The 17,722-nt window shown below is 49.9% G+C and overlaps 2 protein-coding genes and 1 long non-coding RNA gene across 3 annotated transcripts; 2 read left to right on the top strand and 1 right to left on the bottom strand.

The window, feature by feature from the left end:
* The first annotated feature begins 2,976 nt into the window (after positions 1-2,976).
* LOC120659359 lies at positions 2,977-6,887 on the top strand. The gene is made up of 6 exons (XR_005668989.1): positions 2,977-3,523; positions 3,685-3,803; positions 3,894-3,971; positions 4,123-4,212; positions 6,415-6,493; positions 6,598-6,887. It is a non-coding gene; the product is annotated as an uncharacterized LOC120659359 (long non-coding RNA).
* Positions 6,888-9,027: 2,140 nt separating this feature from the next.
* Positions 9,028-11,074, top strand: LOC120659358. The gene is made up of 4 exons (XM_039937475.1): positions 9,028-9,438; positions 9,554-9,738; positions 10,327-10,435; positions 10,527-11,074. The coding sequence occupies exons 1-4, from the start codon at positions 9,088-9,090 to the stop codon at positions 10,845-10,847; spliced, it is 966 nt and encodes a 321-aa protein (XP_039793409.1). The 5' UTR covers positions 9,028-9,087; the 3' UTR covers positions 10,848-11,074.
* Positions 11,045-12,582, bottom strand: LOC120659356 (putative oxidoreductase C1F5.03c). Its single transcript, XM_039937474.1, has 2 exons — positions 11,732-12,582; positions 11,045-11,627 (listed from the first exon to the last, which is right to left on the bottom strand). The coding sequence occupies exons 1-2, from the start codon at positions 12,501-12,503 to the stop codon at positions 11,242-11,244; spliced, it is 1,158 nt and encodes a 385-aa protein (XP_039793408.1). The 5' UTR covers positions 12,504-12,582; the 3' UTR covers positions 11,045-11,241.
* Between the last annotated feature and the right edge of the window lie 5,140 nt (positions 12,583-17,722).

The following is a 17,722-nucleotide window of genomic DNA, read 5'->3' as shown; positions in this document are numbered from 1 at the left end:
TTCTTTATGTTTAATTTTTTGTTTGTCAAAATAATTATTAGTTCGTGTAGTTAAATTATTTGTTCCCAGGATTAAAAAATAATTATTTAGTATAAAAAATATTTTTAAATAATATAGCGCAAATATAAGCAAGTGTCATCTTGTTTTGAAGATCTTATCATAAATAAGATAATGGTGCCATCCAAAATTAATTTGGATGCTCAATTTAATGCTTATAGCTTTTTTAGTTTCGAAATTGCATGCGTGTGGGTGATGTCATCATCTAAGTTCTCTTTGCATATACAAAATCTGTCTTTAAATGGGCCTCTTAGGGCCCAAAACACCTGTTGGCTCACTGCTTCAGGTGATGGTTCACTCAACCATGGGGTGCTAATTGATAACCCTTAGGTGTGCCTCAACCTTTTTCAGTTTAAAATATTATACTGCTTTTTTGAAATGAGATATGATTAGAAAAATAATATAAAATTTTGAACTAAAAAAGGGTTGGAGGAGTACTTAAAAGTCACTAATTAGGCCATGCTCAATGGGAGTTTCATAGAGAGTTTCATAGCATTAAATATCATCAATTTTGCTGATAATGCAAGGAGCGAGAATGATGAAGTTTTATGGAATGTAAGAAGAGTTTCATCACCATAAAATTCATCTGTCAAATTTTAAATCTATTCTATCTATCTTCTGTATTATAAAGGATGAAAGAATTGAAAACAATTGTTACCAACTTAAACCCACCCACCCCTCTCACAAAATACCTTTCTTAGGCCCACATGGAAGATCTTAATGCTTGACCAAACCTATGTATGGCCATGCAGCCCGAGCCCGTTAGCCCGGCCCAAGGCTTATTTTTTGGCCCGGCCCAAGCACGGCGCGGCCCGGTGACCTATGGGCCCGGGTTAGCACAGCCCGGGGGTGCAGGCCGTGCCTGGGCTGCACCCCAGGCACGTGGGCCAGCACGGGCACTGCCCGGTTTCAACAGCCGGCCCGGTAGTGGCCCGTTCCTCTCCACCCCACTCCCCATTCCCCCATTGGCCCATTGATTCACTGGAGTCTGGAGGCCTGGTCGATGACGGTTGACGGCCCAGCCCACGACGCGGCCTTCGCCAGCCCCGCCTCCCCCCAGCACCGCCTCCCCCCAAACCCTAATAAACCGCTCGCCGACCGCCGCCCCAAACCCTACCCACTGGAGCCGTCGCCGCCGCTCGCTCCCACTCGCTCTCTGCCGTCGCGGCCGCTCACTCCCTTTCGCTCTCTATTGTCGGCCAGCTCTCGACCTCTCATCCCTGGATTCAACGGCCGCCGCTTGCCTCCAACTGCCCCAGCTCTGGTGACCGCGCCGCCACTCGCCTCTGACCGCCCCCAGCTCCGATGACCGCGCCGCCACTCCTCCACCGCGCCGCCATTCACTAACCTCGTCTCCTCTCTCCCTCCCTTCCCCTCCTCTCACCATGAGGGCTCGTCCGAGCTCGGGCATCAGGGTCGCCATGGCGGGGGCAGATGAAAATCCCCTCCGTGGCTCCAAGGCGCAGACGGCGGACTCCACGCTGACCTTTTGCAGCAGATGAGGTGCAAAATGGGCTGTGGGCTGGTACGGCCCATTCCTTTGGGCGTGCTTCACGGGCCGGCACGGCCTGAAAAATGGCCCATAGTGTCGTGCCTAGGCCGAAGGCCAGGCACAAAGTACGTAGCGGCCCGGCCCGTGAGGCACGACGGCCCGTGACGGCCCGAGCACTAACGGGCCGGGCCGGCCCAATATCGTGCCGGGTCGGGCCGGCCCGATATCGTGCCGGGCCGGGCCAGCCCATTGGCCATCTATAACCAAACTACAAAACACCATCAAGGAAAATGTTTCAGCCAAAATCCCATGTTTTTTCTCACCCATGCGCAGCCTTACCCGCCCGCCGATACCCACCCGACCCTGCATATCTTCTCTCCGTGAAATCAGCCAATCAGGCAATCTTCTTAATATGATTCGCGCACCAAAAGGTCGGAGGCGAGCGTGGCCACGTCAGCGCAGTTCACCTCGGCCGTCGGATCGGCCCATGGACGGCCTGGATCACGCATTACCTAGTTTTTTTTGCAAAAAGAACCCTGAATTTAGTAGAAATCAACCCGCAGTCCCTCTGTGCCTCGCCAGCCGCGGTGAAGCTCGAGGAGGGCGCCACCACCGCCATAGCTGGACGTCGAGGCTGCCAGATCCGGCTGCCACTGCCACAGGCGGAGCTCGAGGCCACCGGATATGCCCAGCCCCGCCGCCAGACAGAGAGGGAGGGAGAGAGGGAGAGCAAGGGGACCGAGCCGCAGCGCCTGCCACACGCGCTCGCCCACAACGCGCTCGCCGGCCCCCGCTCCCCGCGCGAGGGCCTCGGCCGCCGCGACGCCATCGCCCCGCCGTGGCCGAGCTCGAGGCCGCGGCGCCGCCCGTGTGAGGACCCGCGCCACCGTCCGCCCGCCTCGCCTCCGTTGGGAGTTGGCCGCAGCGAGGCCCATCCACGCCGCACAGCTCCGCGGCTGTGGGGAGGAAGGAGGGGAGGGGCGGTGCGGCCAGGGCGGTGCGGCAAGGGAGGGAGGAGCGGAGGGGTGCCATGGCTGGGGAGGGACGATGGGAGGGGCGGCGCTCTCGGCGTAGCAAGCAGGGGAGGGACACCTCGCACGCGGAGAGAGAGACCTCGCCCATGCCGTCCGCCGAGGGAGAGCAGCCTGGAGGCCTGAAGGAGCTGGACTACCTACAGCCGCCAAGCCTGCGCCCTCTCCAGCCAGCTCACTCGCTCCGCTAGAGCTCATCAGTGTGTGCTCGATATCGCCCAAGGTCGCTTCGCCACTTGAGCATGCCCAGAGCCGCACTGCTTGCCCACGTGCAGGAGATGAGATAACCAAGAAGGGGTAGAAAGAAGATGAATGCACAGCCACATCTCATTCTCATCCGTGCGCAACGATGGATACAATATGATACATTGCATATTCAGGGAAGTAAAAGTTTAGAGTCTGTTAGCTCTGTTATCATTTTCCTGACTCTGTTGCGTGCCTTGCCTTCTATATGCAAGTTTTGCTCCACGGGAATCTTAAAGTGTGATTTACTATTCTATTGCCATATGATTAACTGATTGAAAAAAATGTGAAGGAATTTTTACACCATTTCTAAAGGGATTAACAAGTAAATCCTTTTGTTTATAAAGGCCTTTAGGTGTGAACTATTCTATTGCCATGTTGAACTGATGCTTGCAGTTTGCACAGTTATTGATCTAACTCCATTTCAACACGGTGATGTGTGTCTTCCAGCACTGTCCAACTAGGATTAGCTGGTCAGCAGCACTGACTTCCACAGCATCCAAGGCGTTTGACGCGACCACGGCGTGGCGACCAAGGCACCGGACACGATCACGTCAATCCCACTGGTCACGATCGCTTATAGATCGACCGCATCTTGTGCTGGTCCTGATGGATCAACGTCCTCCAATTGGAGATTTAAGGAACGTAACCAGCTAGGGTGTTCGTTCTAATAATAAAAGCGCAAGTATTCATGAAGACGGTTAGTGCCAAAACATTCTCTGATGATGCATTCTGTTTGCAAATTTAAAATCAGAGAAACTCTAAATTTCAGTAAGCATGAGCTATAATATTTACATTTTCCCTAAAGCATTTCAATGGTTTTTTTGTAGGAAATTAAAAAGATCTTGTTTTGTTGCACAGGGATTATCATTATTTTTTATCATTTTAATTATGCTTATGAAGGAATGGTATGTACATCTCAGCAATTGGAATTGTTATCAGACTTCAAAAGAGGAAGTGTGCTACTGCTTTCTCATCAGGTATCCTTTTAGTAAGCTCTTAAAGCTAAATAGCACTTGCTATGTTTGATACATATCATATATGATGTAAATGCCAACATTTGCTCTCAGTTTATTCAGTGGAATGCTAGGTTTTAAGGAAGTAAAAGATTAAATTACTCAATCGAAAAAGTCGTCGACTTATTCAAGGTGATGTTTTTTCCCTCGATCACCCTCTTCCCATTCTTTTTTATTCGAACAATTTGAGGGTAGCGGGTGAGCATTCTGATGGTAATATATTTTGTTCATTTCTCTTGAACTTTTTGTGACTTGTTCCGACAAGAACTGCTTGATGGTGCAGATATGAACTCCAAATACAATACTCAAATTTGATGGTCAGTGGGTGCATGTGCATTGTTCGTGTGCCTAGATTGGTGATGGAACATTCCAGGTAATTTCACTGCCTGATGAAATATCTTTTGCTTTCTACTACTTGATCGATGATGGCTTGACTATATTGCGATCTTGGTAATTGATGCATAATGAATTGATTCTAATATGACACCTGATTAATGAAAAGGTACATACCACCAGTGTTCACCACAAATCTGCTCAGCTTAAGGGATTATAATTTTGATAAGAGTTAAATACACCAGCGGCCCTCGAACTTGTCCCCAGGTGCCACTTAGGTCCACGAACTCGCAAAATCGAAATCTGGCTCCCTGAACTTGTTAAGTTGTACCACTTAGATCCATACCCCTTCAAAGGATATGGATATATGCAAAAAGACCCTTGATTTTTATCGTCTTCTACCTTCACATCCTTGAGGGATAGAAGGCAGGGCTGCCGCGTGCTTGCCTCTGCGAACCGCCGGCCTCCACGCCGCGAGTGTGCCTCCCGCGGCCGCGAGCCACTGGCCTCCATGCCGCACGCCCACCTCCGGCGAGCCGCCGACCTGCGCGCCGCTCCTCGCTCCGCCGGCGCGCCTCTCCTCTCGTGCTGGGATGCAATTTGGGATCTTCTACCATTGCATCCCAGCACGGGCAGGAAGCACCCCCAGTGCCTCGACCCGCGCGTGGTCGTCGCCCTGCACCCCTGCGGCGTCGGCCCCGCACAGCCGTCGGTGGCGGCCGCGGCGTGTGCAAGCAGCAGCAGCAGCGCCGCCGCCGTGACAACGGACCCGCCGCCCAGCACAGGCGCCCTCCGCCTAGGCCCCCTCCTCTGCGAGCGCCTTGCCACAGCGCACGTACCCGTCCTCCGCGACCTGCCGCCGCCGCCACGCCCTCAACCCCGGCCCCTACCCCCGCCTCCGCCGGTGATACCGCCGTGACCTCGGACTCGCCGCCGCCATCGTCGTCGGCAACGGCCGCAACACTGTCGCGGCCTCATACCCGCCGCCACCATCATCGTCTGCGTGCGCAGTGGGCACAAATAGCAGCAGCGCCGCTGCGGCCTCAGACCCTGCCACCTGGCGCCAGTGCCCTCCGTGAGCGCCCTACGGTGCCACACGTCCTTGTCCTCCAGGGCCTACTGCTGCTGCCGCGCCCTCTTGGCCCCTGCCCTGGCATCAACACGACGGAGCTAACACCGCCACTGCCGCTCGTGTCCCACCATGAGAGGAGCTTGCAGAGGGTGGAGGTGTGCGTCGGTGACCTCTGAGGCGAGCGCGCAGCTATGAACGCCGGGGCCGGAGCATCCGGCGGCGGCGGGAGCAGGGTGCTCCCTCCACACCCCGGCCCCCGCCTCTGCCGGCAACACCGCCGTGGCCTCGGAATCACCGCCGCCATCGTCGTCGGTGCGTGCAGCGAGTGCGAGCAGCGGGAGTAGTAGCAGCAGCGCCGTCACAACCTCGGCGTGTGCGGCGGCCTCGCCGCGAGGCAGCCCAGCATGGGAGCCGGCGCTCGGAGGTGGTCTCGCCGTGGGAGGTGGCCTCGCCGTGGGAGGCGGCCCTCGATGGGAAGTGGTCTCGGCGCGGGAGGCTGGTCGGCTGCGGGCGCTTGCCGACAGCAGGCTGGGCGCAGGCAGGGCCCCGGCCCCGGCCCCAGCCTCCCGCGGTGGCTGCCCGGCGGCGGCGTGGCTGTAGTGCAGGTGATGGGGCGGCGGCGCTCTGGACGTCGGGGCGGGAGTGGCTGCCGGCGGTAGGAGCAGCGTGGCGGATTGAGAAAGAGGTGAAAGAGATGAGGAGGATCTACATATAGAAGATGATAAAATTCAAGGGCTTTTTTGCATATATTCATGCCACGTGGCGCCACATCAAGTGGTATGGACCTAAGTGGCACAACTTAACAAGTTTAGGGTGCCAGATTTTGATTTTACAAGTTCGTGGACCTAAGTGGCACCCCGGGACAAGTTCGAGGATCACTGGTGTATTTAACTCAAGACCCTGTACCTCCCATGGTGTATAGGTTTGTTCAGTTGATAATGTAGAATTTGAAAGTGTGGTTGCTTCTCCTGAGATTGAAGTGTGCTTTTATGGCCCTGTTGGTCAGTCTAACTTGACTGTAACTTACAGCAAAGGGCTTGATGGCTAAAACTCCAGGTGAAATTTTGTTCTCTTATTACACAAGATTTATCTTTGGTCCAGTGGACATGAGCTTAAGTGTTACTTTCTCTTTTCTTTGTCCTTCAACTACTTATGTTGAGCTTTGAACAGTCTGAATGCATGCTAAGAGAGAGCCTATGCAATTTCAAGGAGTCCCAGAAGAAACTGAAGTCTTCTTGGAGCTCTGCAAGTGAGTTGGCACTGTTTGTTTAGAAAAAATTAATCTTATCACATATTTCTATTAAGCTAATTTTAAGAAAGAATTAAGAGGTCTGATACGATTGTGGTTAATAGGTTCAACCATATCAAGCTGACAAGATAAACAGGAATCTTAGTCTAACTTATTCAACCCCTAGGGTGGCACTGGAAACGACAAGGATGCAGCACAAGATGCTTGCCCAAATGTTGCTGGAAGGGGCACATTTAAGGTATGAGTTTCGTGGTTCTGAATCTTTTCTTTTTTGCCTGATTACCAATTTTGAAAGAATTTCAGGTGTCTTAGTTCTGTCCCAGTTTATGTTCTTTTCTGAAAATGGGTAGTTTCGAAGATATCTGTTTGCATCGTTAGGTTGTTAAGGGAAAAAAACTTTTTACAGATTTTTACTAAATTAATTTTGATAAATAATTAAGAGCTTTGACACGGCTATGGTTAATAGGTTGAACTAAATCAAGCGGATCACAAAAATAAGATTATTGAGTCTGAGTTATTTAACTCCTGGGGTGACGGGCATCCATAATCTTGAGATCATGGGATGGGCTCTTCAAATGAGATGGTTATGGTTGGAGAAAACAAGACCAGATCACCCTTGGGCAGGACTCCAAATACCGGTCTACTCAAACACATCTGCTATGTTTGCTATTGCTGTTGAAACTACGGTGGGGAATGGAAGGAATACTCTATTTTGGACTGATCGTTGGCTGCATGATTGCTGCCTAGGTGATTTAGCCCCAAATGTCATCCAATGTGTTCCCGTCAGAATTAGAAACAAAAGAACAGTCAATGAGGCTTTGCAAGATAATCTTTGGGTGTCTGACATTAGAAATGCACTTGGATGGCGTGGATTGGCTCAATATCTTGAAGTTTGGGATCTAATAGCAGGAGTCAATCTAACTAACATCGAGGACATTCATCGCTGGAAACCTGATGCTTCAGGTTTGTTCTCTACGCGATCAGCCTATAGAAGTTATTTTGTGGGATCCATCACATTTGAACCTTGGAAGCGGCTGTGGAAATCTTGGGCGCCTGGGAAGTGCAAGACATTTGTGTGGCTTGCCTTGCGGAACCGCTGCTGGACAGCAGATCGATTATGAAAAAGAGGAATGCCACATCCAGAAAAGTGCCTTCTCTGTGACCAAGAGGAAGAATCAATCCAACACTTGCTCACGACTTGTGTATTTGCAAGATAATTTTGGTGCACCATATTGCAGCAACTAGACTTGTCGAGATTAACACCCAACAGGAGATCCTCTTTTGCTGAGTGGTGGAAGAAGGCCGAAAGGAAACTGCAGAAACATCTTAGAAAAGGATTCAACTCCTTCTGTATTCTGGGGCTTGGACCATTTGGAAACATAGGAACACTTGTGTGTTTGATGGTGTGGCTCCAAACTTACAACAGGCAGTGCAAGCGTTTAAGGATGAGGTTCAAGCTTGGCAATGTACTGGGGCTAAGGGGTTGAGTACCCTATACCTCGAGTTGGGGGTAGCCCATGACTAGGTTGGGCTGTGGTGCAATTGGTCTGGTCCTACCTTTGGGTGTCTTGTAATTTTTTCTTCCTTTGTTTGTGCGCTTCCTATTCTAGTCCAAGGTAAGGAGCGTTAATTTGTAAATTGGACTATTCTATTTCTCTTAATACAAATATACGCAGCTCTCGTGCGCATTCGAGAAAGAAAAACTCCTCGGGTGACATTGCAAAAGATAAGGATGAAAGCACGGAATGCTTGGCCAGCTGCTTCTGCTGCGAGCGATAGATTTCATTTCTTGGCTGCTTGTGTGATTAGCAATTTTGAAAGAATTTCATTTGTGTTATTTCTGTGACAGCCAATGGTGTTAAAACATCATATGCAATTTTGAATATACGTGTTGTGAACCTCATGGGAGCTGCCTGAAGCTCAAGTGGGCTCCTGCTTTATGAGTTAGACGTTTCACTTTGTGTTTATGGTTAATTTATTATATAGATAATTGTATTTGTATTGTGCAGATATGGTGGCATATGGAATGCTTGTGGGCACAGTGATGACCGAGACCCTAGTTCGCGCCCACGATGTGTGGACTCAAGAAAAACACAATTTGCCTTTTTCTTAAACTAATTTTCATCTTATTTGAAGCGACTACAAATATCAATATTTCAAGTGTATCACAATCTGTTTGCTTTGTTATATCAATTTTAAATTTCCTGTTATTTTTAAATATAATTATTTTTTAATATGTGATGTTTTTAAATATAAATATTCTTTAAACACGTGTATGTGGCATGTGCATCTCCACTAGTCTAGATAACTATGCATAAAGCTGTGCATTGAGACTGACCAAAAAAAAAACCACTATTCAACCATAAGCTGAAGCGACGCACAACCGTGCCCATTGGCAAACAGCCCCCCGCGAAAAATAGAACGATCAAGTACCAGTTACGGGCCTACATCTATGTGGGACCCAAAATGGCCCAACACCACCAGACCAGACCAGAACAAACGAACAACCCACGAACTTCTGACGACGCACGGGCCCGAACCCAGACGGACCCGCCCCACCACCAGACCAGACCAGACCAGAGAGAGCCACCAGCATGGCGGCCGCCCGCGCCCAGGCGCTCCGCGCGCTGCTCGCCAGGTGCTCGGCGAAATGTCACCGCCGCTCCTCCCCGTCCCCCTCCTCATCTTCCGCAGCCGCCTCCTTGTCCAGCCTTCCCGGCGCCGCCCCCTCTCGCTCCCTACCCGCCTCCCTCTGCCGACGCCTCTACCCAGCTTCGCCACTGCACGCGGCGCGGGCGCAGACGCAGACGCGCTCCCTGGCGAGCGAGGCCGCGCGGGGCGGCGTCGGCGGGCGCGACGCCGACGCCGACGCCGACGGCGAGGAGGAGGCGCGGGAGTGGGCGGTGGAGTGGGAGGACAGCGAGGACGACGGGTACGACCCCGAGGTACGGCCACGCGCGGTCCTACATGCTGCCGTTCTAAATCCTCTCCCCGGACCGGACCCCGGTTGCAGCGGGTTGCGGGAGCGCCGCTCTGACCATGCATCGACTTATCCTCCAGATCGGCGACGGCGGGGACGGCGGCGGGGTCGTGCTGCGGCTGCGGGACGTCAAGTGGGGGGAGCGCGCCCTCGCCGCGGCCCAGGAGGTCCTCGCTGGCCACTTCGGGGATGACGTCGCCATGTTCGCCTTCAAGGTGTCGCCCAAGGGATACGTCTACGTGCGCCTGGACAAGCTCACCAACATGTCAGTGACGCTTTTCTTCTAGGCTTTAGCTGTTGTTCCACAGGCATTGCTTGGTCTCGTTTACACTCATTACGTTGTTGTGCTTGTCCACGGGCGGTTCATAAATTGCACGATTGGGGTTCAGTGTCACCCAATGCAGTTGACGGCTAGTTCTCTCCAATTTAAGGTCTGTGCATAGGCAGTTCAGAGTTTGTGTGAATGGAGTTGGCTGTGACCCACTGCAGTTGGCTAACACATAAGTTATATCCTTAGTCAGCAATTCACAGGCTGGGGATTGTTCTCTGAGGATTCAGTGCCCAATTTGATGCCTTGAGCATTCTTGTCCTCTCATTAATCATGAAATTTCGTGTTGCTGTTAGGATACAATGATAATGTTAGTCGTTAGCAACTTAGAACTATAGCATGTTCTGCATGCTTCGGTCTATCTGTTATTAGCTGGTACTGTGATTGCACCTCTGTTCATTTGTTATTGTTGTGTCATGCGTTGCTTTATTATGTTGCTCTTAAATCTGTAGCTAGCACCAGATTGTCTTTATAATCAGTCCTGATCATCATATTCTTTCCCTTTTCTTATGGGAATGTCAAAAGGTATGGGTGCCCTGATATTGAGGAAATAGAGGGCTTCAATAGGCTCTACAAGCAGAAACTGGATGAGATCATTGAAAGAGGCGAGATACCCCTGGACCTTGCAGTTGAGGCAAGCTACCTGAACGAATTTGTAACCCAATTGATGCATTTGCAGCTCACTCGTACTTACAGAAAAGTACTAATTGCTTTGGTCATTGCAGGTATCATCACCAGGTGCTGAGAGGCTTCTGAAGGTGCCTGAGGACTTGGATCGCTTCAAGGACATGGCTATGAGGGTGCAATACCTTGTCGAAGGTGATAGCAACCTTGACTCGAAGCAGAACCTACTGAAGGATGGCATCTTCTTGCTTGAGTCAGTTGACACTCAGGCTGAGCACTGCGTCTGGAAACTGGCAGATGTCAAGGAGAACAGAGCTGAAGCTGGGAAAGGAAGGCCACTGAACAGGAAGCAGAAAGACTGGAGGCTGCAAACTTTGTTCACGTCAGTGAAGAAGGTGACCCTGTACTTGGACTCCAACTAGCAACGCCTATAGTTAGAAAGGTTAAGACTTCCAAACTATCATATAGTCTAAGTCATGCTTATTCTTCAGAGTTAAGAAAGAGCAGCATTAAGGCTGTGTCAGAATGACGTGGCATAGTTTTTTGTAGAGGCAGGTTGCCTTGTATGGGATCACATTCTCATCTGCTGAGATTGACTTGTTGAACTCAACATCAGCAATTTAGCTAAATGAACATCCTCCAACTCTTATTGCTTGCAAATTGGAATGAGTGTGTTCTAACTCTAACAAGTACAGAATAAGTATCCATTCTTATTCACTATTTCACTCGTACATGTTTTGCAACTCTCATCACAAGTGTCTTTTTATTCTGCTGCAAGTCTGAACCTTCACAATTGACATCAAGCACCTTACACAGTCAGGCTCCACGCCGGCTCCTCTTGAGAAACCTTGCCGGACTGAACGGTGCAAGGTCGACGATCTTAGCCTTACCATCGAGGATGAGCTCTGCCAGGGCTGCGCCGGTGGCTGGACCATTGAGGATGCCCCAGCAGCTGTGCCCGGTGGCCACATAGCACCCCTTCACCCCTGGCATCTCCCCGATGACCGGCATCCCGTCAGTGGTGCACGGCAGGTAGCACGCCTGCTCCGCCACTACCTCTGCCCCCTCTTCCTTCTTCAGCTGGCTGGACACCTTCCCGGCAATCTTGTGCAGCATTGCAATTGAGTTGGGTTCACCCGTGATCGTTGCCGGATCGTCGGGCGGGTTCTCGTCCTTGGTCATTCCACATATGTATACCTCCCCTGAATTCAGAGACATGGACAGCAAGAACAATGTAAGCAAATCGTGCAATTCAGATCAGCAATTCTTCATGAATTCGGCAGGGTAGGTGGCCGCAATGGCGTACCCGTCGGCCGTGGGTACACCTCGGGGTCGAGCATCTTGGCGCCGGGCTCCGGCTGGTAGCTGAGGAAGAGGCAGTGCGGCGTGATGTTCTCGGGCTCGCGCGGTCGCAGCACGATGCTGTGCGCCTTGAGCCCGGACACGTCGAACACCTCGCTGACCACCTCGAGCCGCCCGGACCCGGACCACGGGCCGAGCGCGAGCACCACGGCGTCGGCGTCCACCACGCCGTCGCGCCCCTTCACGGCGACGCCGGCGGCGCGGCCGTCCCGCACCACGACGCGCTCCACCTCGCCGATGACGACCTCGGCGCCGGACGCGGCGAGGACGGGCCTGGTGAAGAGGCCCGGGTGGACCTGCGCGGTGGTGTCCGGGGTGCCGAGCTCCCGCGGCGGGGCCGCGGACGCCGACGGGTCGACCCAGGCCGGGAGCATCGGGTGCGGCGAGGCGGGCTTGGGAACGGAGGGGACGCGGACGGAGAGGGTGTGGACGGGGCGGTAGCCGTAGGCGTCGGCGCCGCCGAGGTCGGCGGCGAGGCGGCGGTGGAGCGCGTAGGAGGCCCGCGCGAGCGCGGAGAGCCCCGGGGTGGAGTCGCACCAGTCGAGGGCGAGGAAGCCGCCGGCTTTCCCCGAGGCGGCGCACGCCGGGGCGCACCTCTCGATGAGGGTCGGGACGGTGGGCGACGCGGCGTGGGTGGAGAGGAAGTAGGCCATGCACGCGCCCACCACGCCCCCGCCGCAGATGACCACGCGACGGGGCGGGGCGGCGGCGGACATGGGCGTCGGCGTTGGGTGGGGGCGGGCTCAGTGGAAGCCTGGAAGTGTGTGGATTGTGGAAAGAGTTGTGTCTGCGCACGCGATGTAGGCGGGCAGCTGGTTCAGGCGGTGGAGGGCTGGAGGCACACACGTTGGCTCTACCTCCACTGAATTCAGGCTAATAACACAAAGCCCATGCTGGTTCAGCTTCGATCCATCAATCGGATTGCAGTGGCCACTGCCCAGCACTAGTTTGCACAAAAAAACGCCAATGCAGACGAAGATCCCCAGTGGTGTGATGAGATTTTCATCAATGCCAGATCACTGAAGTATGCTGACAATGTTAGATGGCAGCTTGTCGGCATCATGAGCAGATTGGGCCTCAAGATGTGCAGCCCGGACTCTAACAGTCGTGCGTATTATGCTAGTATCAGAAAGCACTGGTTGCAGGGTACTTCACCCAAGTCGCACACCTGGAGAGGTCTGGACATTAGTTGACCATAAAAGACAACCAGGTCTGTTGTTTCTAGTGTTGTTTTTCAGGTTTAGAGTGTTTGTCTGCTCTATTGTTGTAACTTTTTTTTCGAAAAAAGTCTAAATTACTCTCATTAACTATAGCCAAAATCTTAATAACCACCTAAATTATCGTTTGGTTCATTTTAGCTCCCAAACTATGCCATTTGATTCAAATTACTCCTCATACAATTTATATTTTTCATTTCTCCATGCATAGGTGAATTTTTAAGTTGAAATTTTATAAGATAATAGTACACACCATAATACATGTTAGAAAAAATACATTATAATTTTTTATCATTATTTTGATAGATTAGAATATTTAATAATAAATTAATCATTGGAGTTCAAAATTATATGAAATCTAGTGGGGAACATTTTTAAAATATTTTCTAAATATGCATGGTGATGTCTACTACCACCCTGCGAAATTTGTAATTAAAATTCAACGTGTCTATGGAGAAACAAAAAAGGTGAATTATATTATTGGGTAAAATAAGCTAAATAAAATAGTTTAGGGGGTAAATTGAATCAAATTATAGTTTAGGGGATTATTCAGACTTTATCTATAATTGAGAGGAGTAAATTGAATTTTTCCCTTTTCAAAAAAAATCTAAATTACTCACCTTAACTATATTCACCCCTCGAGCTGTATGGACCATGAGTCGGAGTGCGTCATCTACAGCGAATGCATCTTGACCTCCAGGACTTTCATCCGCACGGTCACTGATATCCCTGGGCTGGGGTCTGGAGAATGGTAGGTTGCTGCCAACAGAATAGAGCGGGTCAACCATTGAAGATTGAGCTCTATTGAAGAGAGACATTGGCCGTGTTTAGATGAAACACAAAAAAATTTTACAATGGAATCTTGCTAATTTAAAATACTAAATGAAGTCTATTTACAAAACTTTTTGCACAGATGAGTTGTAAATCGCGAGACGAATCTAATGATGTTAATTAATTCATAATTAGGGGATGGTTACTGTAGCATTATTGTTGCAAATCATAGATTAAATAGACTCATTAGATTCGTATCGCGATTTACAGCTCATTCATACAAAAAATTTTATAAATAGATTTCATTTAGTACTCTATGCATGTGTCTAAACATTCAATGTGACGTTTTTTTTAATGCTTACGGGGTTTACAGGGTCATTAACGATCTTGCCATATGTGCAGGCTGATTGATATATACTAGCTCCGCACTACTTCGACCCGAGCAATTTCCCGTTGCACAAGGCGAAGCTTGTTGATAGGCTGCACGCCGAACTGGAGATGGCAAAAAAAAAAAGAAGAGAGAGAGAAAGAAAGAAACAAAGAAAGGGCCATAACCAGAGGCTTGATTTGATGCTTTCTCGCCTTGTTGCTCTACTGGCTGGGTGTGTTTAGATCCAAAAAAAATTTATAAAAAATATGACATTGAATGTTTGAACACATACATAGAATATTAAATAAAATATATTTACAAAACTCTTTGCACCGATGAGTTGTAAATCGTGAGACGAATCTAATGAGCCTACTTAATTCATAATTTACAACAGTGATAGTACAATAACCATCCCGTAATTATTGATTAACTATGAAATAATTAAGCTCATTAGATTCATCTCGCGATTTACAAATCCATCCGCGCAAAAAAATTTTGTAAATCGATTTTTATTAGTACTCTGAAATAACAAGATCATCTTTTAAAAAAATTACTCCAAATAAACTAAACACCCCTGATCTGCGGGCCTTTCTACTGAGTTTTTTGGATTTAGACCATCCTTAGAATTGGGATTCGGAGAAATGCCATCGTGAAAGAGAGTTTCACCAGATTGCCATTATGAAACGATGTTCATCTGCTAGAATGCCATCCAAGAGGTTTTAGACACTGTTATCGCCATAAATTAACATGGTTAATTAATGGAACGCGGATAAATTGGGCTTAAAGTAGGAATTAAAGAAGGCTTGTGAATCGGCTCCTGCGTGAGTGTTTTGGCCGTGGGCCATGTATCTTTAGATTTAGTTCAGTTTGGGTTAGAGATAGAGTCCGATTTGGACACGTTGGTTTAGATTGTTTTCCAAGTCTCCGGACTATAAATATGTACCATATGATATTCGTAAAGGAGAGAGAACATCATCACGTCTCGCAACAACAATTCTCGGCGCACCACCACCACTAATCCTAGGTTTCATCCAAGTAAGCGCCATGCTGCCCTGACCACCACCACTAATCACTTCTTCTGATCAGGGCATCATTGTTCTTACTTTTACTTTGGTATTACTCGTACTAAAGCGTTTTTTATGGCGAGTAATGCTAGTTATCCCGATGTTCGTAGCATGACCTTTAGTAGATCTATCATGCTCTTGTTGTTTATCATCTACGAATATCATGTAATCTCTGCTTGATGATGTATTAATCTTACGTTATTTCTCGTTGCATAGGAATTAGTCGCGTAGAGATAACACCCTGCTTCTTTTTTATCTAGTAGATCTAATCTGTTATGTTTTGTTCTTATACTTAATAATCGGCTTAATATCTGCTAGGTTAGGCCTCGCAAAACGGGTTGGATGATCCGGCGACGTATTAAATGCTTTGCTCTGATCTTAATAGGGATTGATCCGGGAATCGGCTTTCGCTTATTCTTAGGCCTCTTTTCTGGTTAAAGTTTGGTTATATATTACGCTCGTTAGGCCTAATTACGTGTAGGATGTTCCGATCTAACAGTGAAGCTTTTACCATTGTGGATTGGATTAACTAGATCTAATTGAAGCAGTTTTTGCAGTTATTTACTTTATCTATTAACATCCAGATATGCATATCTGATCTGACACCGGGACTCGATCGGCTCTTTAAAGCCGATGCAAGAGTCGTCCCGGGGAGCCGACCACGGCTCGGACTAATGTTTACATGTGTTTGTGCATGCAGGCAAATCATCGAAAGCACGTTTGCACCTTCCTGATCAGGTATAGGTCAGATGGCACGCCCTGCATCTCCGGAAGCGTCGGCGTGTGCCAGGATCTGGGCCATTGACCGAGGGACCGGTGCCAGCCAGCGCCCCGGCAGCCTCCCGGCTCTTCGTGTTGCCTGTCGCTACTCGCCGGTGGGTTTTGACCGACAACAGACACTTTCTTTCCTGTATTGCCCCTGCCCCTCTCTATTTTTTCACGTGGACGGAACGGAAGAGTTCCTCTCTCTGTTTTCTTTCGCTCCTCGCTCGTCTTCTCCGCGTGACCGCGCGGCGCCGGCGCTCGGCGAGCGCGCTCCCCACTCCGAGCCTGCGCCCTCACGCTCGCTCCTGCCCGCACCCGCGAGCGCTCGCACATAGCCGCCCCATGCCCAGCCCGCCGACGGCGAGCGCGCTCATGGCGAGGCCGCCGAGCGCGCCGAGGCCCGGCTCGCAGCAAGGCTGCCCCAATGGGGGAGCAGGCCCTCAGAGGTGGTCTCGCCGCGGGAGGCGGGCTCGGCGCGGGGAAGATGGCCTCGACGGGCGCGGTACCCTCGCCGCGAGGCAGCCCCGGCGCGGGAGCCGGTGCTCGAAGGTGGCATCGCCGTGCGAGGCGGCCGTCGGCCGGAGGAGGCCCCAGTGCTGGAGGCGTCTCGGCGCGGGAGGCCGGTCGGCCGCGGGCGCTCGCTGTCGGCGGGCTGGGCGCGGTCGGTCGGAGCGAACGAGTGTGTAGTGATCGATCCGTTCCGGGGCAGGGCCAATAGAGGAAAAAAGTATGGAAAAGTCCTCTGATAGCATTCTAGCGGGTGAATATTGTTTTATAATGGTAATCCGGCGAAACCTTTTTTTCACGATGGCATTTCTCCGAAGCCCACTTCTGAGGATGGTCTAAATCCAAAAAGCTCCCTTTCTACTCGGAGTGATCGAGCTTTTAGCCGTCACTCACTTTGTACACCATGATGAGCCTTCATCAGCATGGTTGGCCCTTGTTTAGAGGCCTTCAAAATTTCAACAATTTACAAGATTTCTCATCACATCGAATATTTAAACGCATGCATAAAATATTTAATGTAATTAAATAAAATAACTAATTATATAGTTTGTCTATAATTTGTGACATGAATATTTTGAGTCTAGTTAACCCATGACGGGATAATAATTACCAAATACAAACGAAAGTACTACAGTGTTTTACAACCAAAATCTTATGCATGTAAATAAGGGCTTTGTAAAAGTATTTCGCCGAATGTTGCTGATGCTACTTTTTTTTTTGCGGAAATGTTACTGATGCTAGTGCCGTGCAGCAGCCTCCAGATTATATGATTAAGGCCTTAAGGGATCATGATCCGTCTCTTGTATTTTTTTTTTTGAAGTGATCCGTCTCTTGTATATTTCAAGGATCAGGAACCGAGCGTTAGCTCGGGCGGTAACGCTCCAAGTGTGGGAGCGGCCGGTCGTGGGTTCGGGCGTCGCTGGACCCACTATTTCCACCGAGTACTGTAGCATGCGGGGGGTGTGCGTGTGTGTTGATGTGAGTGCGTCAGTATGACGTATTTCGAGACTACTTGGGTAGTCTTGTCTGCGTTGAATCCGGTTAGCGTGGGCGTCCAAAATTTTACATAACTCCCCAAAGCTCCTGGGTGCTTCAAAAAAAAAATTCAAGGATCATCTGAGGGTGTGTTTAGTTTATTTTGGATTTTTGGATTTTGAAAGGAAATCTTTCAACATTTGAAGTATTAAATGTAGACTAATTATAAAACTAATTATAGATCTCGTTTGTAAACTACGAGACGA

This window comes from Panicum virgatum, chromosome 2N, assembly GCF_016808335.1.
Source record: "Panicum virgatum strain AP13 chromosome 2N, P.virgatum_v5, whole genome shotgun sequence".
Lineage (NCBI taxonomy): Eukaryota > Viridiplantae > Streptophyta > Magnoliopsida > Poales > Poaceae > Panicum > Panicum virgatum.
Note: the sequence above shows the minus strand (reverse complement) of the source record. Positions and strands in the feature narration are given on the sequence as shown.